General features: G+C 44.1%; 1 protein-coding gene across 2 annotated transcripts in view; it reads right to left on the bottom strand.

The window, feature by feature from the left end:
- Positions 1-25,699, bottom strand: part of MAP1B (microtubule associated protein 1B) — a 96,985-nt gene that overhangs the window by 13,799 nt on the left and 57,487 nt on the right. Inside the window, exons 1-3 of one of the 2 annotated variants that reach the window (XM_030322687.1) lie at positions 14,504-14,800; positions 11,261-11,343; positions 8,539-8,679 (exon numbers count right to left, since the gene is read on the bottom strand). In XM_030322687.1, coding sequence (XP_030178547.1) covers positions 8,539-8,670 — 132 coding nt within the window. In that variant the 5' untranslated portion in view covers positions 8,671-8,679; positions 11,261-11,343; positions 14,504-14,800. Of the gene's footprint in view, positions 1-8,538; positions 8,680-11,260; positions 11,344-14,503; positions 14,801-25,699 lie in introns of those variants that run through there. The other variant, XM_030322679.1, reaches the window with a different exon arrangement.

The following is a 25,699-nucleotide window of genomic DNA, read 5'->3' as shown; positions in this document are numbered from 1 at the left end:
GTTGCCATTTCCCTCCCTGTCACCAACTCGGTGGGCTTCAGGGAACGGGGACAGCGGTCCCCAATGGAGGCAGACCCGCCTACACCAAACCCCGCCCCTCCGTGCCTGGTAACTGCATATCTACCGGAGTGGGATTGACACTGAGCAAGCCCGCGGGCCCCTCCTCCAGACCAGCATAGCCACAGGTTCCAAGACACCAACAGACAACTGTCCTGCAGTGTTGTATGTTAGGCTGATGGGTTTGTTTTCTTTCTTCACTTTTTCTTTCCTTTCTTTATACCCTCCTCTTCCTCCCCCCACCCCCCACTTTGGAATCAGGCTCATAATTTCTGATTTGACTTTTAGTAAATTCCTCCTATATATAAATAGGTCTTTTCTTTTTCTTTCTTTTTCTGTTCTGGTTGTTTAATCAGGCATTTTTACTCTGTTCTGTTGATACCTTTTATGTGTCTCCTTCTTTATTTTTCTCTCTTTCTCTCTCTCTTTCTGGATTAAGCCTTAGAGTTTCTTTGATTCTGTGCCTGGTCTTTTTTTTTTTATTTTTTTTTTCTTTTTCCGCTCCTTTCATTCCTCTCTTTGTATGGGGTAGGCTTCCCCAACCCTCCGCCCTTTTTTACTTTTTCTAGGCACAAATCAAAGCACACCTGATGGAAGGTCCAAACAATCCACCACTATGAGTAGGGAGATAAAGCAACCCGAGTCACAACAACAGAGAGCACATAACGTATTCAAAAAACACTTCCTGAAGTGCCAGGCCCTGGACAGTGTATGACCCCATTTTAATGTAGTAGTACTCACAGGTGCAGGACACATAACAAGCTATTAAAACACACAAAGGACAGAAAACTAGCCAAAATGATGAAACAGAAGAATTCTCCTCAAAAGAAATTCCAGGAAGAAGTGATAGCCAGAGAATTGCTCAAAACAGATATAAACAACATATCTAAACATGAATTTAGAATAATAGTCATAAGACTAAAGCATAGAAGGCAGCAGAGAATCTCTTGCTGCAGAGATCAAGGACCTAAGAAATAATCACAATGAATTAAGAAATGCTATAAATGAGATGCAAAATAAACTAGATGCAGTTACAGCAAGGATGGAAGAAGCAGATGAGAGAATAGGTGATACAGAAGATAAAATTATGTAAAATGATGAGGCAGAGAAAAGAGGGAAAGGAAATTACTAGACCACAAGGGGAGAATTAGAGACCTAAGTGATTCAATGAAACAAAATAATATCCTTATCACAGGAGTTCCAGAAGAAGAGAGAGAAAGGGGCAGAAGGTTTAGGTGAACAAATTATAGCTGAGAACTTCCCTAATCCAGGAAAGGAAAAGGACATCCAAGTCCAGGAGGCATAGAGAACTCTATTGAAAATCAGCAAGAACAGGCTAACACCAAGACAAATCATAGTGAAGCTGGCAAAATACAAAGATAAAGAGAGAATTCTGAAAGCAGCTAGGGACAAACGGGCCTTAACTCAAGGGTAGACACATAAGGGTAGTAGCAGACCTGTCCACTGAAACTTGGCAGGCCAGAAAGGCATGGCAGGAAATATTCAACATGCTGAATAGGAAAAATAGGCAACTAAGAATCCTTTATCCAGCAAGGCTGTCATTCAGAATAGGAGAGATAAAGGCTTTCCCAGACAAAAATTAAAGGAGTTCATGACCACTAAACCAACCCTGCAGGAGATCCTAAAGGGGGACTCTGTGAGTAGAAAGCAACAAAGACTACAAAGGACCAGAGACCTCACCACAAGCACAAAACCTACAGGTAACACAATGACACTAGATCCACATCTTTCAATAATCACTCTAAATGTAAATGGACTAAATGCCCCAATCAAAAAACATAGGGTATTAGAATGGATAAAGACAAAACAAAACAAAACAGGATCCATCTATATGCTGCCTATAAGAAACTCATTTTAGACCTGAGGACACCTGCAGATTGAAAGTGAGGGTATGGAGAATGATCTATCATGCTACTGGATGTCAAAAGGAAGCTGGAGTAGCCATATTTCTATCAGACAAACTAGATTTTAAAACAAGGACTGTAACAAGAGATGAACAAGGGCATTATTTCATAAATAAGGGCTCTATCCATTAAGAAGATCTAATAATTATAAATGTTTATGCCCCCAATGTGGAGGCACTCAAATATATAAATCAGTTAATCACAAACATAAATAAGTGTATAGATAACAATACTGTGATTGTAGGAGACTTTAATGCTCCACTTATAGCAATGGACAGATCATCTAGGCAGAAAATCAGTAAGGAAACAATGGCTCTGAATGACACAATGGACCAGATGGACCTAACAGATATATTCAGAACTTTTCATCCAAAAGCAGCAGAATACACACTCTTCTCAAGTGCACTTGGAACATTCTCCAAAATAGATCACATACTGGGTCACAAAACAGCCCTCAAAAAATATAAAAGGATTGAGATCATACCACACATATTTTCAGATCACAATGGGAATGGGAGAAAATATTTGCAAATGAAATATCAGATAAAGGGTTAGTATCCAAAATCTATAAAGAATTTATCAGGGCACTGGGGTGGCACAGTCGGTTGAGAGTCCGACTTGAGCTCCGATTGTGATCTCACAGTTTGTGGGTTCAAGCCACGTGTCAGGCTCTGTGCTGACAGCTCAGAGCCTAGGGCTGTTTGGATTCTGTGTCTCCCTCTCTCTGCCCCTCCCCCACTTGCATTCTGTCTCTCTCTCAAAAATAAACATTAAAAATTAAAAAAAAAAAAAACTTATCAAACTCAACACCCCTAAAACAAATAATCCAGTGAAGAGAAGGGCAAAAGACATGAATAGACACTTCTCCAAAGAAGACATCCAGATCGCTCACAGACACATGAAAAGATGCTCAACATGTTTCATCATCAGGAAAATACAAATCAAAACCACAATGAGATACCACCACACACCTGTCAGAATGGCTAACATTAACAACTCAGGCAACAACAGATGTTAGCGAGGATGCGGAGAAAGAGGATCTCTTTTGCATTGTTGGTGGGAATGCAAGCTGGTACAGCCACTCTGGAAAACAGCATGGAGGTTCCTCAAAAAATTAAAAGTAGAACTATTCTATGACCCAGCAATTGCACTACCAGGTATTTATCCCAAGGATACAAAAGTGCTGATTTATATGGGTATATGTACTCCACTGTTTATAGTAGCACTGTCAACAATAGCCAAATTATGGGAAGAGCCCAAATGTCTACCAGCTGATGAATGGATAAAGAAGATGTGGTGTATATATATATATATATATATATATATATATACAATGAAATATTATTCAGTAATCAAAAAGAATGAAATCTTGCCATTTGCAACAACATGGATGGAACTACAGTGTATTATGCTAAGTGAAATAAGTCAATCAGAGAAAGATAGATATCGTGTTTTCACTCATGCATGGAATTTGAGAAACTTAACAGAAGACCATAGGGAAGGAAAAATAAGTTACAGAGAGGGAGGCAAACCATAAGAGACTCTTAAATAAAGGGGCACCTGGGTGGCTCAGTCGGTTAGGCGTCTAACTCTTGATTTCGATTCCGGTCATGATCTCACGGTTTGTGGGTTCAAGCCCCATGTTGGGCTCTGTGCGGTGAGCAAAGAGCCTGCCTACTTTGGATCCAATCTCCCCCCCTCTCTCTGCCCCTCCCCTTCTCTCTCTCTCTCTCTCTCTCTCTCTCATTCTCTCTCAAAAATAAATAAATATCCTTTAAAAAAAAAAAAGAGACTCTTAAATACAGAAAATAAACTGAGGGTTGATGGGGGTGGGGGTAGAGGTGCAGGGAAAATGGGTGATGGTCATTGAGGAGGGCACTTGTTGGTATGAAAACTGGGTGTTGATGTAAGTACATGGGAATTTACTCTTGAAGCCAAGACTACACCGTATGTTAGCTAACTTGACAATAAATTATTAAAAAAAAAGAAGAAGAAGAAGAAGAAGCCTTTGACTTTGCTGTTTACCTCTGACTTAACAATTTCAAATATCAACTATTTTGGAAGGCAAGAAAACTGAAAAAAAAGAAAAAAAAAAAGCACATCTGGGGGAGCTTTCACTCAAATTATCTGCTGACCAAAGCAAACATGAGCACCAAATAGGGTTTGTCATCCAATAATTAGCTTAGACCCTCATCACCATTACTAGAGCCAAAATAGGGTTCTCTCAATCCTCATTTTCACGTAAAGTACATACAAACTCTTCATGCTTTATAATACATTTTACGTGAGAAATCTAGGAAAACTCAAACTGCTGAGTCTTTAATAGTGAGATTTTAAAATTAAGTTTAGTTCATTTCAGTTTTTGAAATTTCCCTCTGAGGGGTATGGTAGCTAAGGGTACGAGCTTAGAGGGTTTTTAATCACAAAGTTCAAGGAGAAGGTAGAAAGACTTGAGGAATACCTCCCTACTTTCCATCTTTTCACTTCCGGCTGGGAAGTTCCTATGAAACAAAGAAGATGTGACCCCAAAAGAAAGCAAGTTTGCACAGAATTTTGAGGAAGTCAAGGGTATTGAAAAACCGTAGAGAGCCTGGTGAAAAGTATGGAATACAAGGGAAAGCAGGAAAAAAAGTCAGCACTGGACAGGTTTCGTTTCAGAAAGGGAAAATCTGGTCCCTCTGGAGAAGCAGCAGCATACCAGGCATGAAGAGCTAGGGATGCAGAGGCCAGGGCTACAGAGAGGCCGTCGTGAAGGAGACAGATGGATTAGGAGGAAAAACTGCCACAGTCCTGGAGCTACACAGCAGAAACAGCCCCTGCCTCCTCCCATTCCCAAGCCAGCTTCCAGACCTGCATACCAACAGGCATGCTGGAGTGAGAGCCTCAGGACAAAGACTAAGTCTTAAGAGTGTCTACTCACTCAATGCTTATGCAACTCATAGAGGAGAACCGCAAGGAGCCAACAGTGTTAGCGGCGGCAAGGAAACTTGTGAGTAAATCTTGGGACTCTGAAACAGTCTTCCTCTAAAAGAGTTTGGAAATTATCATCATAGTAGGTAGTGTAGCCCATTATAGTAAAAGCTCCCGAACAGAAGGAAACACATCCTCGTAACTCTGTATCATGATCTGTGTTTCCCTCATACACCATCAGCTCCATAGATGTTTGTTAAACTGCACTGAACTTGGCCAATTCAATATGTACTATCCTCCGGGAGTGGCTGCTTTGGAAGTGATGTGAGCCTGCTAATGCTTCTCAAGCACACTACCCTTCCCTTGTTCCCACAAATAGAGATGAGAGACATGACTGGAAGAAATACTGGGGCAAAGACAGTCTTTTTTGTTAACTAATTTTTCTAATTAAATGCAGGCATACTGGAAGAGGAAGGAAGATATAGGAAATAAATGGCTTTATTGCAGATAATGAAGTAAGACTTGAATTTCTAAACCACGAGACCTACTCTAACTACATTTCCTTTTGTGATTAAGTTACTTGCTTGGCTAATGAGGAAATACAGTGGACAATGTATCTCTGGGTTTTAGCAAGACGTTTAATAACATCTCTGAACAGTGTGATAGCAGAATTAGATGGATTTGAAGTCAGTCATAAATCCTGCTGCTTAGTGTCAACCTGGACAGAGGTCTATGATGGGCTGCCCTAGGGCTCATCTATGTCCTGGTGAGCACTGACATGGATAAAAATGGTGAAGACATGCTTATCAAATCTGTAGGTGGCCTGCAAATAGGAGGCATAGTAAAATGTGGGATGGCAGAACTAAAACATTTACAAAAGCCCTTGACATTGGGATGATGATGGCTAAGTCAACTCTAACAGGATGGCATTCTAAAGGGATAAATGCAGGGTCCAATAAACCAGCTGCATGAAGTACAGGATTGGAAAATGCGACTTAACAACAACACTCATGAAAAAGACTCAGGGATTTTAGCTGACAGTAAAATGGATTGATCATAAAGCTAAAGAAGCTTAAACTTCAAGGCTTCTTACTGACATGGTCCCCTCCCAAAGCCCCGTACTTAACTGTGTATTGATAATTTTGTTTTCTTTTTCTTAAGGGGAGCCCCCAATTTATGTAAATGACAGCACTCCTTAAAGCCTGCATTCCCTCCCCACTGACATTTGATTAGGATGTTGACAGTCAAAAGTTACTTTCAGACTTAAAAGATGATTACATTGAAAACTACAGAAATCACTGACACACAATCCTAATCCGGTTAGTGACCCTTGTAGTACAGTGTCCAGTATGAGTCATGGCATTTTACAGAAATTAGACTAAAACCAAATGAACAAGCCAACTGAAATGGCTGGCTCCTTCTCCTTGGCCATGACCTCTAAATGCTAGACTAGAGCCCCTTTCTCTTCTAATATGCTTCTGTCTCTAGATCACTTCATCTGGTTTATAATATGCTGATGGCTTACACATATCTCCAGCTCAGCTGAGTTCCTTGAGCCCACAACTCATGTATCCAATTGTCTCATAATGCCAAGGCACTGAAACATGACCAAGACAACTCCTGAATTTCTCCCATATCCATCTCATCCTGCCACCAGGTTTGGTTGAGAGTGACCAGAGAATGTAAGAAACTTTTACTATCTTCTTTTATGAAGAACAGTGTGCAGATCTGAAAATAATTATTCTGAAAGAAAAAAAAAAAAAACTGGCAGTGTTGGTGAAGGGTGTCAGAGACATCACCAGGTGGAAAAGGGAGCACATTCCTTCCTTGAAGATACAGTGAGACAAATAAGGAAAAACTCACTAAGAGACAGACTGAAAAATGTCCCAGGAGATGTGATTTCACATCCTCGGATTTCAGGGAGGAATGGGTCAGCCAGATGACTGTTCTATCTGTAAGTTCTGGTTTTGTAGTTGACTTCCAATGACTAAGAATCCCAAAACCTGAAGCTCAAAATGTACTGATAATTATATTTTTCAGTCCATTTATTTTTAGCTATTCTTATTCTTAAAAAACTGCAGTTTTTTTTTTTGTTTTTCCTAAATGGTGTTTCTGGTTTCTGTGGAGTGACTAGTATCTATCAAGGACTGGATAAATGTAACAAAACTAAACACCAGTGACCTTCACGGTCACTTTGTTACTGACTCATTCTGAACTCAAACCCTTTTTCCAAGGCCATAGTAGGCAATCATGGTGACCATTGGTCTAGTCCAGCGATTTCCAATCATGCAGGCTAAACTCTAGTAGCCTTAGAGGTGGACAGATAACAAGCTCTGGAGAAAGATGGGGCAAAAGCCTTCATTTTCAAGTGGTAAAGATGGTAAGGTAAAGGGGCCATGAGTGTACCCTGGGGCCCCTTCTTGCTGTGGGGAGCCAGGGCTGTCTGCCTCAGAACCCAGCTGACATCACACCTTCTGAAAGCCAGGGCTTTAAATGTTAAGTGAAATGTTCCTTTTCACAGTTTTTTATTCCCCCAGTGGGGGGAGAGTGAAACACTGTTATGTCACCTGGCCAGAGCTTTCACAAAGCCTCCGGGCAAGCCAAACAAAGCCGGGAGGTTTATTTACCGCTCTTGCCGGCGATGACAGGTACACAGGGACCTCTCTGTGAACCCTAGGGTTAAAGAAGCTTAAATGCAGAAAGACAGATGGCCCTTTGCAACACGCGGGAGATAGAGGGGCCAGCATCTCAGGAAGTTCTCAGGAAGATGGTTTCAAATGGACACAGAGACTCCTTCCGTGCACACATCCCTCAACCCCTCCATGTTGAAACCTGTCATCCACTATGGACAGGTCCCAACCTGCTAAGCTGGTGGCCCTGAAGTGTCTAACTACTATAAACAAAGAAACAAAGTGAAAGAGGCAGTTTTTTTGGAAAGAGAATTTTCCCAGCCAAAATAAATTCTCCAGCAGAAATAACCAAATTAAACTCTTCAATCTGATTTTACCAGATACCACTAATGTCCTATAGTATTTAACACCTCACCTGTATCATCACCGAATAAGATTTATTTATTTGAAATATTAATGCCCAGGTTTAGTCCAGCGACCTTAACCATCTTTTTCTTGGGGCATGGATATGCCCCATTTTCCTACTTGCCTTCCTTTCTTGAGCCCTGCCTTTGTTGGGCTGTTCAAACATTGGGACCAGGCATGAAGAGTAAGACCAATCAGAAATAATTAGACCAGGAAAAGTAAATACAAATTTGAAAAGAGATCAGGGCAGTTAAATCCTACCAAAAGTCCAAGAGATCTTTGGAGTAGTCTCTCAGAGAAGACGAAACCTGGGTTTTCTTTTTGGCTCTGTCATTCCAGTTTTCTCCATCATTTTTGCCATCTAAACCCCCTCCACTGGTATCTCCAGCACATTAAGAATGGTACCAATCCATTATAGATGGGTGCTCTAAATTCTTTTGGTGATGAGTCACAGAACTGTCATATGTCATATCATGCAGTTTTACTTATTTGAAAGGTGAGACATTCCCTCCCCTTCTCCCAGCTCCACCCAGTGCTTTCAAAGTGGAGCCTAAGGCTACAACTGTAACCAAACAACTGTAAAGCTTAGATATTTCTAGACAGGAGCCCACCTCTTGATCGGTGAAAATCTCTATGAAATTCTGGAAGGAGAAAGAGCCGGACTGGAGAATGAGCTCTCCGGTATTTTCAAAGCACTGTCCTGTCAGCACGAGCAGCTTGTGTCGAGCAGCATCAGTGATCATTAAGCGCACCTGAAACAAAGCACAGGGAGCAAGACGTGAGCCATATCCAACGCCACCATCCCACTTTCAGGACAGGGCTGGCCCAGGTAGGGCTTGAAATCTATTACCAATGAAACTCATTCATTTTCCCTAGGGAACTGGACAGAGCCAACGACTATGGTCATCAGCTTGCCCAGGAATGCCATTTTCCATGTTTGCGATGGCCAAGCCAGCCGTGGTAGTTGACTTTCTCCCCCTAGTTTCCTTGCCTTTCTCAAAGCAGTCTATACAGTTGGCAATCATTTCCTCCACAGCTGTGTCTGCTAGCAGCACACAGCCTGTGAGACTTGGGGATATCTCACAGGTTGAGTCACCAAGTATAGTCCAGATCCCCTGACTGCTGCTTCAGGAAGCACAGGTTCCCAATGAGGGTCCCAAGTCAGGCCCTCCCTTACAGGACCCCTTTCCTTCCAAGCCATACACCAAAAGCTCATCTCCAAATGCCAGCTCCAGTGGGATCAGCAAGGTCCCTGACATTGAACATAAACAAAAGGCTGCAGCAAATGGGAATCTTTTAAAGAGAATCGTAAGTGGTTTGCACGAAAGAACTCTCTGTTCTTTAAGTGGCAGGAAGCCAGCCTGTCCTTCAGCAGACACGCTGCTCCAAGCACCAAGGTATTCGTTCTGATCACAGCTCAGTTCAGCACAAATTGCCAGGCAGCATGCTAGACACCAAGGGAGGGATACAAAAGTAAACAGGATATGACCCATGGCCCCCAAGAACCCTAAGCTCTGATTAAGGAAACACACATGGGCTGAAGTAACTGTTCCAGCCCCATGTGCTCTACAAGCAAGCCTGAATTCCTTAAAGAAAGTCCTCATTTTTCCTTTTCCATTTCAAGTTGTCTTTACTTCCTGATTCTGTTAGTCACAGAGAGACTACTACCCTGCTATGTGCCTCAACCTTGTGCCTTGATGGACCGTCAAACAGGTCCTGCTGATCTGGAGCCAGTGGAAGTGGGATGAAAACAGTCTACACAGGAGCACCTGGGTGGCTCAGTTGGTTAAGCATCCAACTCTAGATCTCGACTCAGGTGATGATCTCAGTTTGTGAGTTCGAGCCCCACATGGGGCTCTGTGCTGACAGTGTGGAGCCTGCTTGGGATTCTCTCTCTCCCTCTCTCTCTGCTCCTCCCTGCTTATTCTCTCTCTCTCTGTCAAATAAATAAATAATCTTAAAAAAAAAAAAAAAGAAAGAAATAGTCTACATAATGAGAGCCAAAAAGTAGAAGCAACCCAACGTCCATCAACTGATGAATGGATAAACAAAATGTGGTACATCCATGCAGTAGGATAGTATTTAGCCATAAAAAAGAAATGAAAAACTGATACATGCTACAATATGATGACTCTTGAAGACATTATGCTGAGTGAAATAAGCCATACAGAATATGGTATGATTCCATTATCCAAAATACTCAGAAAAGGCAAATCCACCGAGGCAAAAAGTAAATTAGTGCTTGCTGGCAAGTGGGAATAGGGATTGTTGGCTAATGGGTTTGGGACTGTTGAGGGGCGACAGACATGTTTTGGAATAGACAGCGATGACAAGCACACAACTTTGTGAATATACTAAAAACCAATGAATTGCACACTTTAAAAGATGGATTTTGTGGTATGTGGATTATTTCTCAAATTTTAAAAATAGGCTCAAAGCATGAGCAGAAGAGATGCTGTGGATAATGAAGGCCCCCCAGGGACTATGGCAACTTTAACGTCCAAGAAGCAACCCAATCTCAAAAGTACTAAACTGTAATAAAAGAAGTGGGAAATGGAGATATATCAATTCCTCTGGCCTGGAGGGGGCCAGGGATTCTTGGCTTCAGCCAAGTTCTTATCTTCCAGTAGTCTATGAAATACCCAGCTATTCTTTTTGGCAACGATTTCGAATGATAGTAATAATAATATTAATAAGAACAACCAACATTTATATTTCAGTGGTTACACACTCTGTTTTAAGCGTTTGATACTTCTAATCACAACACGGTAAGTGCTGTTGTGACCTCCATTTCACAAAGATGGAAACTGAGACAAAAAGACAATAAATAATCTTCCCCAAGGCCACCAGCTAAAAAGTGGCAGAACCCAGGGAGTCTGGCACCAAAGGCTATACTCCTGATAGCCATGTATCCTCCTTTCAGTGGTGATTAGAGGGGGAGCAGAATGGCTCGAAGGGGGTTTGCCTCAAGATACCATTTTTCTCCAAATTTGTGTGCTGAATGTCCTGGTTTGAGGGCTTGTAGTCTATTTCCCTCTGCTACATCCCAGCCAGACACTATCCCGGCAGCACAACCTCCATAAATACCCAAGATTTCATAACTCCCTGCCTATACAAAGTATTCTAGTTCTGGCTAGCATCTTCCACCTTGCCCTCATCGGGAAGGGCAGTCTGGCATGGTAATCAGATACAGAACCAGCCGCTGACTGGGGGTAAAGAACTTCTCCTCTCCTGCGTCCTTCTTCTGCCCCACCCGCCCCTGCCCTTCCAATATGGTGGTCTCTGTCCACCGCGTGAGGCCCTGCCCCAGACCCCGCAGAGCCAGATGCTTACCTCAGTGCTGACTGCTTCATCTGAAGGGTTGATCAGGACCACTGTTTCTAAAACGTCACTTCGGTGATGAAGGATCTTTTGTCCTAGAGACACAAAAACACAGACAAAAGGGGAGACCTTTAGCTTTTCCAGATTAAAACTGCCCTGCTGGCTGCAGGGACAGCAGAGACTCTGCTGGGCACGCAGCCCTGAGACTCTCCACGCGATCTTGGGAAACACAATTGGTGTTCCTACACAAGGGCACGGACCCTGCAGGTTCCTCCCAGAGTTGGGTACGGGTGTCTGGGGCTCCTCATGCTTGCACAACCCTCGAGTTTTCAGGGTTGCCCGCCAAGCTGCCTCAGCGCGTTAATGGCGGTTTTCATCTGAGAGGAGGGGTGGATGCCAGGAAAACTCAACGGGGCTCTTGACATTTCCTTTCTCATGGTAATTGGGGATGTTTCTCCGCATCAGCCTTTCTTCTGGTGAGAATGGTGCGGAGATTAATTAGGAGCCCGATTGTGAGATGAATGACATCCAGAAACCCCAGCTAACAATTACCCAACAACCAGAATGGCTGTCTGAGGCAGGCTTACAGGCTGTTGGAGTATTCGTTAATTAATTCACTTGCTCATAGAAAAGTGGGGAAACTGTGAGCAAATGAAGAGTGGAGAACAACTCTCCGGCCGGACAGAGTGGTCAAACTGCCTGTAAAGACAAGCAAAGTTGATGGAGAAAAACAAAGCAAGGTGTTGCAGGGGTGAAGGAGCCTAAGGAGGACTGAAATCTTAGAGGGCTTCTGGTTCCACATCACTGATTTCCCACACCTTAAAGGTTTTAGGGGCATCTGGGTGTTGGAAACCATCTCCAGTCAAAGTAGACTGAGGCCTGTAGAGGCCTATGTATACTCTCCCCTTTCCTGGACAATTAGACAAGTGACCAGGTAGATGTGTGGCCACAGTGGGCTATATATGCTCTATCAGTTGATGAGGAAGAGAAAAGAGTGGTGTTCCCTCAGACATATGGAGGGGAAACATGTCGTTGGAGGGTAGACAAGAATATGTCTGCTGCTTGGAAGTATAAGGAAACTTGGGTGACAAGACAGAATGGAGTGAAATCTGGGGGAAATAAACACCAAAGGAGAGGAATACAAGAATAGAGAATGATCAAAAAGCAACTGCTTTCCAGAAAAATAGCTGGGCAGTTCTTGAAAAAGCTAACATAGAATTACTATACGATCTAGCAATTTCACTCCGAGGTAGATTGAAAGCAGGGACTTGAACAGATACTTGTATGCCAATGTTCACTGCAGCATTATTACAAGAACCAAAAGGTGGAGACAACCCAAATGTCCACCTATGGATGACTGGATAAACAAAAAATGGTATATCTAGGCAATGGAATATTACTCAGGCATAAAAAGGAATGGAGTTCCAATGTGTGCAACAACATGGAAGAACCTTGGAATAAGTATGCGGAGTGAAGTAAGTCAGAACAAAAGGACAAATACTATATGATTCCACTTACATGAAATATCTAGAATAGGTTAATTCATAGGGTCAGAGAGCAGATCAGAGGTTACCAGAAGCTGGGAGAGAAGGAATGGGGAGTTACTACTTAATAGGCACAGAGTTTCTCTTTGGGGTGACAAAAAAGCTTTGGAGATAGAGGTGATGTCGCACAACATTATAAATGTAACTAGTGCCACTGAATTGTACATTTAAAAATGGTTAAACTGGCAGATTTTGTGTTTTGCCAAAATTATGTATTTTACCAAAACTTAAAATTAATAGTACACCCAAAACTGTTGAACAGTTTCCAAATGCACAGTACACTTTAAATGGATGAACTGTATGACATGTGAATTGTACCTCAAGAAACCAGTCTAGGGTCCACAGGGATTTTCTTCCTTTATATCATGAAGGACCAGAAGTCCTATAGAAACAAACATACTGAAATACCGCCATCACATCATCAAACCCATTCTCCTCCATTGTCTTCTTTCCCAAGAGCTAATATCTCTCAATAAACCCTTCATTAGAAATAGAAGAAGCCCAAGCTAAACAATAATGATGTCAGTCTAAGGTCTAAGCACCTCACCAGTACTAACTCATTTAATTGCCTGGAGGGCTCTTTGACAGAGGTACTGTGATTGTCCCCTTTTACTGCTGAGGACAAAGAAGTCTGCAAAGGAGCACTAACTAGTCCCAGGTCACGCAACTAGGGCGTGTTCGAGTGAGGACCTACACCTGGTGCACCTGGCTGTACAGCCCCCAGCTGCCCCGCTCTGTGGGGTTGGCAACTGGAAGCAGGATTTGGAAAAACAGGCGCAGCAGAACAGTAAGCACCAGGGGAGAGTTAGGGGAAAAGCCAAGGGAGTAATAGCACGGATGTGCTTCAAGAAGCAAGAAGCCAGAAAGCATTCACAGATTATTGGCAAAAAGCGAAAAAAAAAGTCAAAGGTGGCAGAGTACCGACACATTAAAAAAAGAGGGTGAAAAAAAGTGTGTGGTATCCTACTCCAAATGCCTGAAAATGAAGAAACCCCAAAACAGAACAATGGCACACAGTTCGAGCAGACGAAGGACTGAGCTTCGAGAAAAATAAATTCAAGCCATGGGAAAGAATGCTTATTATGAATGCCAAAATCTATAATTTGTTGGGCATTGTTTTTTTGGCTTGGTTGTTTTTGCTTTGGACAGCCATATGCACTTAACGCTAAAGCAAAAGAACATCAAATTGAATAAGCAAATGATAGAATGACAATCAGCAAAACCCAGAAAACCACCCCCTTTCTAGGTCCTTTCATCAGTGGCCTCCTTGAAACAAAGACTGTGGGGGAGGTTCAAAAGCACAGAGCTGAGACAAAATCAAGCAAAAGCCGAAGACCAAGGAGAAATGAATGGTCATTTCCTTGATCATACTTTTGACGTGACTATTTCCGACACACAAAGCCGTGCGCAGGGAGCACAATGCCACGGTAGAACTGCAGTCCTGGCTCTATCCTGTAGGAACCCACAAAGGGAGGCCTGAGCGAGGTACACACAAGCGGCTTCCTCCCCAAGAGATGGTAAAGGAATCAGAGCCCCTTTCTTTCCAAAGGGATCTATGCAGTGCCCAATTCTGCTAACCGCAGCTTCCAAACGCACATCTAAGCAACCATAGCCCAGGGCGGTCCGAGCTTCGCCCACTCAAGCAGGTCCTTCCCCAGACACACAGCAAGGACCCTGCTTCCCAGGCGTTCCCTGGCAGAGGGCTTCTTACCAACCACGAGCAGCTCTCTTCCTCCTTGGCTTCCTCACTTGCAGCCCCAACAAATGCCATGTGACAGCGCCGGTTACCTCTACTCCCTCCAAGTCAATTTTCAGACCTGTTTGCTCAGGAATTCAACTAATGATGTACTTTCTGTCCATCTTTGGAAAGACTGAAGGCAGTGACACAGACGTGCACCAAGATGCCATGGCTGCTCCCTCAACAAAAGCCTTTTTATAGGATTGGATTTGAATGAAGGAGGGGATTTAGAGAGAGAGAGAGAGAGGGAGAGAAGCTTCAAGGTCTTGTCACAGCCAGACTGCTGGACAGATTCTTTCCCTGGACGATGTAACCAGGGGCTGGGCCTTGCTGGCATCTGGCGAGCGCAGGGGCTGCCGAAGGGGCTGGAGCCCCATGCCCCCGCCCCGGCACCCCCCCCCCGCCCCCCCCCCCAGTGGAACGCCAGCTCTCCCGGGCGGCAGGCAGCCGGGATGCTTGCAAAGTTGCATATTTGGGGAATGTTTCACACTGGGAAACAGGCCAGGCATTCTGAAGGAGAGGCCACCACCCTCGCCTGCAAAGGTCTCATTCAATTGCCTCAGAAAAGAAGTTCCCAGGAAAGAAAGACAACCTGGTTGCGGCCTCTCTCTCTCTCTACCATTATAGTCTGCCTTCCCCAGAAACTGCTCACAGCCAAACCATTAGGCAGCCCCCGTGAATAGTCAACTCTCCTCAGCATCGATCTGAGGGAAGCAAAAGAAGGGCTTGAGATGGAATGACTGTGTTGCTTATTGCTTTGATAAGAAAAAAGCCTTTTGAGGGATTCCCCACAAAACTCACTGTAATTGTGAGGGCTCGATCCTGGGGTGAATGGGGCAGGGACTGTTGTATGACAAAAAAGAAGTCTGTAAAATCAAAAGAGGATGGCCCGGGGGACCCCTGAAGCAGCAGGGTCCTTGCAGACAATGAGACCTCTGTCCGTACACTCCCAAAGGCTATCTTTGAGACTCACATAAGCCTGTAATTTTCAGTTATTGCTGGGACTTTATTCAGTCATTCCAAGTCTGACAGATTATTTCAATCTATGCATTTTTAAGGGTTGGGCTGTTTTAGTGTTTTACGGTTTACTATATCCAGGAGACTCTGAAATCTCTGAAAGCAAAATGTTATTCTCTAAGTATATAACTTGTAGGATGCTTATAGTCTCTTCTCCACAGAGTTTAATATCCATCTAAACACACACATACAGGCTCCTTCCTGGTTTCTGAACAGGTTGACCATGACAGAATTCACTAGCACCCACTACCCACCAATCCCTGTAAGACTTGGAACCTTCTCTCTCACACCCAGCTGAGCCTTCTCTCCCAGACATATCCCACACATAAGTCCTAGAACACACTGGCCTAGCAGTGACACCGTCCCAGCTGGGACCAGAGCAAGACCCCCAACAGTCTCAGCGCAGACAGGCAGCTGCTTAATGAAAGAGCCCTGCGCAAGGGAGAGAATGCCAGATCCAAAGTCAGAGAAGCACTAAGAGGAGGAGGGAGCCCCTGATGAAAATAACAACCAGCGATGATGAAACCTTTCAGATCGCCCATAAGAGGGCAATCGCTCTGTATGTCTTGAGCCTGAACGTTTAATTTTCATCTCCATTAATGATCACCATGCAGAACTTTATTTCTACCACTTCCTTTTCCTGAAAAATGAACACTTTGCAAGCATCATCTAGAAATGCAAGTCACAGAAAATAAAGAAAGACTCAATATCTATTCAGTATGGAAGGAAGAAAATGAGAAGGGTCATGACTAACTGGTGCAAATGCACTGATGACCAGGAGAGAGAGTCAGGGCCAAGGCCTCCAGGAAGACAAAGAGCCCTCGCACCCACCCACCTCTGCCCCTCATTCCCCCCTCTCCACCCCCTCACTCCTCCTGCCCCATCCCCAGGTGAAAACCAGAGGGAATTCTTTTTGGAAATGGAATTTGATATTGTGATTCAGCACTAGAAAAACTTCCAATTTGAAGAAGCAGAATCTTAAAAAGGATTAAAGAAGATTCTAGAGTTAGAAAGGGAAAGCCTGGGGTAAAGGACTGGGATTATTTAGCCAAAAGCAAGGGCTGGGAGATCAAGAAAAGGCCACAGGCACAGGATGTCTTGATGTTAAAGTCTGTTTTCATTGGAGGGAGAAAAGAAAAAAAGAAAGGAGGGAGGCAGGGAGGAAGGAAGGAAAGAGAAAATAAAAGCAATGACTTCTCCGAGTCTACCTCCTCACCGAAGTGGATTTTCCAAGAGAAAACCTCTCACCTCCAACCCCCAAGAGCAAAAAACATTCCCCAGGGTAAAGTTTAGCTAAACGGGTGAAATCAAGAAATGAATGGTACTCAGTGCAGGAACTAAAAATTATTTCCCGATGGGTCTGCCAGCAGCTTTTAATAACAGCTTTTTATTTGGAATAACATCCAGGCCTCCTTTCTGCAGGAATCCATAGGATAATGCAAAGCAACTATGCTAAGAGCTGGGGGAAGTCTGAAGAGAGAGAGAGAGCTGGTATGGAGAGAGGGGAGATGCCTGCATCAGCAAAGGTCTTGTGAATCCTCTTTCCTTCTCTATCCTTTGCAGCTAACCCCCAGCCCTGGTGGGAACTTGGCTCCTGGGCTCCCTTCTCAGAGGGAGGCAAGCCAGGAAGCCTCCAAGCAGCAGAGGCCCATTCTCAGCAGCCTTTGTTCGTTCTCCCTGTGTTCCCTCTATCCCACCTCATCATGTCTAAGAAAGAAAAAGAGAAAGAGAAAAAAGGGGGTGGACATGGGTTACACAGTCACAGTGCTTCTGTGAGGCTACAGGCAGCCATGTCTTTCCCAGGGGCCCCAGCGTGAGGGCTCAGAACTGGATGCAGGAAGGCTGAGGAGCCCGACCTAACAGCCACCCCGTTCCCTGAAATAAGGAAGAAATCCCCTGAGACATGAGGGAGAACGTGACCACGAGGGAGGCTAGATAGCTCAGCTCCTGGTTCCTGCCACCGCGACGCCTTTAGAAAAAACAGAGGTGCTAGGAGGTTTGGTACCTCCTGATGACACGGTCCCCAAAGATCAACAATGTCAGCACAGGACACAGAAAGCCAGGCATAGCCAGGAGCCCACACAGCTTCCCTCCCAGGGAAGTAAAACTCCTGATGTTGGAAGGAGTCGGATTTCCCAGGGGCCTTCACACATCAAAAGCAACTCATTCATCATTCACCTTTGTCAGCTCACATAGCTCTCAGCCTCACCCCCCTTCGCGATCCACCTCTGTCCAAAAGAAAGGTCTTCAAGTTGTGACGCCAAGAGTCTCCTTGAACACACAGCCTGGGTCAGCCACTGGTCAGCCAGTGCCTGCTGACTCCCTCGCCCCTCGGCAGGCACGCTGGCCTCCCACACGCACCCTGAGACTCACTCCCTCTTTGTTTCTGCTGCACAGTTGGAGCCCAGTTCTCTCCCACCTTTCCCCTGATATTCCTGGAAATGGCGTTTCTTCTCAGTTGGAAGTAAACTTGTTTGTCTCTGCTTCTGTTTCACCTCTGATGTATGTTCCTGCAAGTCACATCGCTCTCTGAATGTTGAGGGTTCACTTGTTTTAAGAGAGTAAGAACTTGAATTCCATTATAAACGCGTTCAGGAGACTTCATAAACCATTGCTTTTAATTTAAACACGTTGATCATTGCTTGGGAATTAGACAGCTTTTTAAGGATTTTACTTTCGACATCTTTTGTGTGATACAGAATTTAGTTATCATAGAATCTGAGAATATACCGGTTTTCCTCTACATTTCCTGGATTTAGCTCTTCTTGCTTGTTGTCATTTGGTTTAGTTTTTCATGGGTCTACCAGTCTTTCCACCCTATCCTTCTCTCGGGTTCTGCACTGTCTTCTGCTCTATGTTTTCCCCACCATTAGCCACCCAGATAAGCAAATAAGGGATGCCTCCTGGACCCCGGAGGCTTTCTCCTCGTCCTAAACACGTTCCCTGCATGCAGATGCAGATGTAGCCTTAGCAACAGGCCGGCCAGCAGGCCCTGCTCCTGGTGGCAGAGGGAGCCTCATCTTGCACCCCCTCCTGTTCCAGCCGCTGGGGAACTGCTCGCACTGGGGCACAGGCCTGGTGGGGGATGGGGACGCCAGGCAGCAACAGCCCCGATCCCTTCTGTAGGGTTCTCATCGTACTACCCTCTTTCCCAATCCTCTCTACAGCATTGTTCTCCTCCCAAATCCCATTCTTCTAGGGTCTCCTCTCCCCTCTTCCCCTTTTTTAAAGGCCTCAAGGGAGAGGAATGAAAATCCAGGCTACGAAGGGTTACAAGTGGGAGAGAGTGGAAGAAAGTAGTTGGGTTCGTTTTTCTTCTAATCTATTTTATGGCCTAGCTGAAAGAAGTAGAAAGTACCATAGACGGTGTGGATGAAGGCCTGGCTACCTGGAGAACAGCTAAGGAAAAACAGCAACACCAACGTGGACACCAGCTAAGGGAGAGACGACAACCGGAAAGTTGTTTCTTCAACGAGGTAGATTTTAGAATGCTACAAATGGAGGGGAAAAAAAAAAAAAAGGCACCACTAGCGAAGGGCTATATATTACCTGTCAGGGGAGCCAACTCCAACTGTCAGCAAAAACAGAGATCCACATCTATCTAGTACTTTCCCGTTTACAGAGCACTTTCCTCTGGTTTGCATTTAAAACTTGATGATGGTGTTTCAGGCCTATGAACCGGGTCGTCTGGGCCAGGGCAAGGTGGGACGTCCCAGTGCCCTGTTCCCCAAACGAAACTTGCTGCAGACAAAGAAAAATACGTATGCTCCTCATGCACAAGAAAGAAATGCCTTCTGCCTTTAAAATTCAAGGAGTCCAGCAGCCAAGGAGAGAGCCTGTGACAAGAACTTGTCACTCCTATGGCATAAGAAATCAGAATTTCCTCATCTCACAGAACTGGAAGGGGGGGTGCCTGAAGGAGCTCTGGTGACAATTCCATGCCCCCCACTATCTTCAAAGATGAAAAAGACAAGCCTCAGGGGTGAACTGTGGCCTGATCATAGGTGAGTGACTACTGCATTTGTATGGCTGCCAAAGGCAATTCCTATGCCTGCCCCAGATAGTTCTATTTGGGAATAGGTGCTAAAATACTAAGAGCACTACCTTTCATTTGTGATGCACTGCATGGTTTATAAAACCTTTTTTTTTTTCATGTTTGTTTACTTTTGAGAGAGAAAGAGTGCAGCAGGGGAGAGACAGAGAGGGGGGACAGAGGATCCAAGCAGGCTCCACGTGGACAGTAGCGAGCCCAATGTGGGGCTTAACCCACCAACCCACGAGATCATGACCTGAGCCAAAGTCGGATGCTTACCCAACTGAGCCACCCAAGCGCCCCTATAAAATCTTTTGACTTGCATGTTACCTCGGTGTATCACAAAGATTGTTATTATTATTCTTTCTCTACAAACACAGAAATTGAAGTTCGTGGGGCAGGCTGTTTTACTAAGAGCCACCTGCCTTGTCCAGCAACACAGGAATAAAATAAGCTATAAAACTAGGTGTTAAATCTAGCCCATTTGACTCCTGATCCCACTCTTGCCATTGCCCCTCAATGCTTCTCAGATTGTCTTAGGAGTTTACAAGGTCTAAATCCTAATTTTTTAAAAATAAGATTTGCCTGGGGCGCCTGGGTGGCACAGTTGGTGAAGCGTCCAACTCGGTTTCAGCTCAGGTCGTGATCGCATAGTTCATGAGTGTGGCCCCTGCATGGGGCTCTGTGCTGACAGTGCGGAGCCTGCTTGGGATTCTGTCTCCCTCTCTCTCTGCCCCTCCCCTGCTCTCTCTCTCTCTCTCTAAAATAGACATTTAAAAAATTAAAAAATAATATTAAGATGTGTTTGAGATACATTTGCCTTAGGATATTATAGAATACTCCCTGCATTTGGGATATAGGTTTGGGAATTCTTTTTGTTTTGAGGGACACCTGCCCTGTGCCAGATACCCTGCCAACTGTTCAGTTAAACCATGAGATTGCCAATCTCAACCTCGCATCAACTCAAAAATGGCACTTTCCTGTGGTTCGACAATTAGACCTCACCTTCTTGAGATCAAAGTAGGTTTCAGAGAATGTTTTTTAATCTTACTGGGCTTCTCCTGGCCTTTGTAAGAGATGCTATATTCCCTATTTACTAAGACAATGTGAGTTAGTTGAAGGACACAGTTTTCTAGAGTTCAATTCGGGCAAGTTAGTGCTACCTTCATAAACTAGCATTGAGATTAAAACATGGGTGGGATGCTAGCCCTAGCCTGAAGGGAAGATAGTTTAATGGGGACACTTGGAGTTTTGACAGTGTCTCCTTTGGGAAGTAGAAGTCAGAAGTAGTGTCTCATACACAGCAGGAGCTCAATCAATATTTGATAAAGGAATGAATAATAAAAATGGCTAAGATATATTGCATACCTGCCCTGGGTCAGACACTGACCTAAGTTCTTTATGTTGGGTTATTGCATTAAATCTGTACACTAATCCTATGAGGAAGGCCCTATTCTCATCTTATTGATGAGGAAAATGAGGCATTGGGCAGTTCAGCAACAGCCCACGGGAATACACAGTGAAACTAGGATGGAAACCCGGTGGTCGGTGTCCAGACCCAGGCTCTTAGCTAAGAAGACATTTTAAAGGGAGGACAGAAGACAAATGACAATCAGTCTGACTTGGGGCCCTCTGGGTTTGAAGTTCCTATGGGAGTTCCCAGTGGTTCTGTCCAACAAGCAGGCAGAAATGTGGATGTGAGGCTGAGGCAATAGGTTGGACCAGATCTGGGGGCATCAGTGTATTTTTAGGTTGGTGCTCTTAGAGAATGCTGAGAGCCTTTTGCTGCAAAAAGTCTTAGGAAACACCACTATACAAAGGGCAGATAAAAGCAGCAAAAAGCCCGTGAAGGTGATGGAGCACAAGGAAAGTGATGGTACCACTGCCTTCTCTCCTCCCCTTCACCCCCAGCCCCAGAGGTGACCTACACCTGCAATGCCATCTTGATTTGCAAACTTAATCCACCTCCGCAGAGAGGAGAGGAGACACAGAATATTCCAAAGACCTTAAAGAAGCCAGTAACATCTCGTAGGCGCTTTTCAAACACAAAACATACCACTGAGACCTGCATATCCACAGCAGCATCACATCGCTTAACCAGCGGGCATGGCTTTTTCTTCTGTCTGGGACACATCCGCCTGGTGGAGCAAAGACTGCACCATTCTCAGAGGGTAATATGCCCCAGGATGCTCTGAGGAACTCAATAAAAATGTGGATCTGCATGGCCCACTCTCAGACAGTCTGGGTCAGAAGGCAGGGGTGGGGCCGGAGACTCTGCACTTCTGCAATCTTTCAGAGAATTCTGATCATTCTGTGGCTCCTTCTTTGAGAAACAAGACAGTGTGTATAAAGAATATGCTATTGATCAACAACAACGTAGTAAGTGATCTTATTTAAAGTCATCCTCACACTGCTTTTAATGAATTCCTATCCTAATGTCTGAACATAGTGCTAGAATTATTTCCCTTGGGAGCAAATGTGATCATTAGAAGCTCAAACTTTTCCCAGTAAGTATTGATTCTAGGAATCATCTGACGGTTTTATCTGACATTTAATTTGCCATCCAACTCCTGCCATTTATCAAATCCAGGGAAACCGCCGACCTTTCACCCTCATCGGTTACTATTTAGAACCAAATCTTCACACTATTCACCCTCAAAGCCAGATACCTTAAAACCAAAAATCAAATTAGTCCTTTTGGTCCTGGCTATTGAAAAGGAAACAGAAAAAGAAAACTATAAATGGCTGACATAACAAATATCACACGTAGTATCGAACCCCTTGGATACACTCTTAGCTCTAGGCCAAGGAGAAACAGCATGAATCGATTTTTTTTTTCCCCAGTAAAGTCCCAAATGGACTGGAGGATGATGCTGCCTCCAGTGGCGGCATCAGGCTAGGGCAAAGCAACAAGCCTGGTCATCTACCAGGAAGGTTACTTCTTAAGATCAAGACCCTGAGCTGGGGAGCGCCTGGGTGACTCCGTCAGTTGAACGTCCCACTTCAGCTCAGGTCGTGATCTCAGGGCTCATGAGTTTGAGCCCCGCATCAGGTTCTCTGCTGTGGGCATGGAGCCTGCTTCAGATCTTCTGTCTGCCTCTCTTTCTGCCCCTCCCCAGCTCATGCTCTCTCACTCTCAAAAATAAACATTAAAAAAAAAAAAAAAAAAAAAGGGATCCTGACCTGAAAGTATGGGGCTCAAGGGATCTGATCTTAGCTGATGACCTGAGACCTGAGATCTGATCTTAGCTGACGTGGTGCCTCAGCCACCACCATCTGTGACAGGTAATGGAAAGGCGGATAGTCACATCCTATGTTCCAGCTGGTAGGAATAAATCTGGCCGTTTCTTTTCAAGCATTTGGCATAAAGCCTCAACACCAAAGGAAGTGTGATTTTTGTTGTTTGTTTTAGTGTTATTTATTTATATACTGCCTCGTTCAGAAGGCGGAGGCAGAGACGGCTAATTCACACATGCTGGTGGAATTGGCACCTGTATACTTCCACTGTGCGCTGTGTCTGTGTTAACCGGTCACGGCTCAGCGCTCAGGCTGCCCAGAAAAGTACACTCAGTTCTTACCAACCTGGGGTCTTCCCTGTCCTGGGGCCGGAGGGGGATTCTCAGCACACCAGGACCGCAGCCCTGACTCCTTTGTACTTCCTGTCCTTTGCCCTCAGTTATGTGGCCCTCTGCTGACCCGGAGTGAAGTTTCACTCAGAGCCTGGTCCTCACCTTCTCTCAGTCAGGTGCTCTCCTCACATTTCCCTGACTCCACAGCACACTCTCTCTATTTTTAAAGGTCTGTTCGTTAAACTCATGGCTCCTAGCCTGTCCTTCATGATCTCCACCACATTTCAATCCCTTGCTGTGCTCTGACAAATGGCCCCAGAAGGACCAACATCTTGGTTCATGTTTTCCTCTTTAGTGTGCCCCTTCTCTCATTCTAACGGAGAAGTTAAGTCTCCCCTGGCCATTTCCACGTTATTCTTTTCCACTCTCTGTATGTTGTTCTAATAGGCAGCACTGGCAGAAGAGAGCCATTTTTGAGCACTGCATAAGACATCTGACCACAAAGCCTCGGGTGATATTTGAGCCCTGCTGACTAAAAATTGAAGACCATTGCAACAAAGTCTTCACAGGCTAACTGCTCTGAGCATGTCCTCAGAGATTCTGTCACAGGGGATACTGAGCCCCTGTGTATGGGGTGGTTCCAGCTCCTCTTGGTGGGCCCAGAGACAGGAAACGTTTATCAGAAGAACTCTCTCCAACTATACAGCCTTTGCCTCTCACCTCTCCTCCCTCAACCAAACCCAAACCCTACTTCTTAGTGGCAAAATATCGATTAGAAGAGCAAAGGAAGCCATTACATGAACTAATTCAGTATTCTCTTAAGAACGTCATACACAGAGTTTGCCTTCTTATGGCCTTTCATACCACTTCTTATTTTTAGAGGGGAGGGGCGGGTATGGAACCCAGCTCACTGCTGACTCAGGCCTCATGTGGAATCATACGTTGATGAACAGGAAGCAAGACCTTGACTTTCAACTCAGCCACTCAGTTTCTTCATTTCACCCAATAGCATTTCACTTCACTGAGTTATCCTATTAAAAGTTTACGTGAAATAAACCAGTAATTTATAGTGTCTATGTATTCACTTAATTTACACTAAGTAACTGAAATTTTCAGTGTATCAGATACTCATGCCAACTGGTCACTGCATTTATTTTTCACCCCAGTGGGACAGTTGGCTTACAGGTTGCTTTAAATAAAGGGTGTTGTTTGATGACACCATTTACTATGTCATAAAGTAAGCCCTCATACCTACTTAAATCTAATCAATCCCTTGCAGATCCCGCCCACATTTTGTTTCCTCTGGGAAGATCTCCTGTCCAACTCCCAGAGTTGTCTCTTCCCTCAAAGTCCTGATGGTGGTTAACGGTCCCTAGATCACATAATTCTATGTGAGCTACGGCATCCAACTAAATTAGAAGGTATTAGTTAACAAAATGCTTTCACAAGCTTGTGAAAATCACGTGCAAGATCTCATTTGGACTCCTTGCCAAGTTGGCAATTTTCACGTAAATCTCAGAGAACCCAGATCAGGCATTCCACTTAGAGGCATTCAGATATTAACGGTCTTTTTCAAAATAGGACAGCTAAAAATACAGATACCTGTCGCTGCACACACCATCCATGCAATTTCGGAATAGGATTTAATATAATCATGTAGATTGAAATTCAGCCTTTAGAAATGAGTAAGTCAGGTGATATACCTTTCAGGAACTGGAAAATATACACCTGAGTCACCATTCGTAGAAAGCTCACTGCCCTACATAAATAAAAAGGAAGCATTGTCTAGTTCTTTTTACATGATGAAGGCCTCCAAACGTCCCAAAGTGTCAAGAGTTGTTTGTTTTTTTCACAAGTACACTGAATTTTGCCTCTGGCCATTCAGCCACCCCTACTGTTCCTTAAAAAAAATTAAACTAGGGCATCGTTAGGAAGATTTCATTTTGATTTTATATTCAACTACAAGGCAAGGGCACTCCCACATGTCCCCACACCACACTTGACTTTCTCTGGAAGATTGTAGCTGAACAACTCTATCTGCAGATCTGGGTAAATTTGATATAGCAAACAGGGAATAAATTCAGGGCCATGTAGTTGGTTTAAGATTTACTTAACAAGCAGAGATTTGTTTCTGATACAATTCAATAAAATCTGGCTAAGGGGAGTTTTCAAAGCATCGATAAATGTATTCTGAACCAACAGACATAGCTTTCCTGGGGATAAAGGTCTAAAATCTACCATGCAGAAGTGATTCAGACAAGCAGTCAAGTAAATTCTACTGTCTTCGATCTTCTTTTAACAAAAACTAAAATTCTGGGTTAGAATGAGTTCAGAGAAGAAGGCAAATAAACTGGGGACTTTCAAAAATGCTTTTCAGAAAATCTCCAGATTTTAATTTCCATGAGAAATAATAGGTTTCCCTAAGAAAATCAGCATGCATAAAATCACTTTCTACACTCCTATCTTGCATTGTTCCCTATGGGTTGGAGTATAATGCAATTATCCATATGCACGCTAAGCAAAGTTCTTATGATGCACTACTCTTTGCTC

The sequence above is a fragment of the Lynx canadensis genome, chromosome A1 (assembly GCF_007474595.2).
Source record: "Lynx canadensis isolate LIC74 chromosome A1, mLynCan4.pri.v2, whole genome shotgun sequence".
Taxonomy (NCBI): domain Eukaryota; kingdom Metazoa; phylum Chordata; class Mammalia; order Carnivora; family Felidae; genus Lynx; species Lynx canadensis.
The sequence above is the reverse complement of the archived record's forward strand: the minus strand, read 5'-3'. Positions and strand labels throughout refer to the sequence as shown.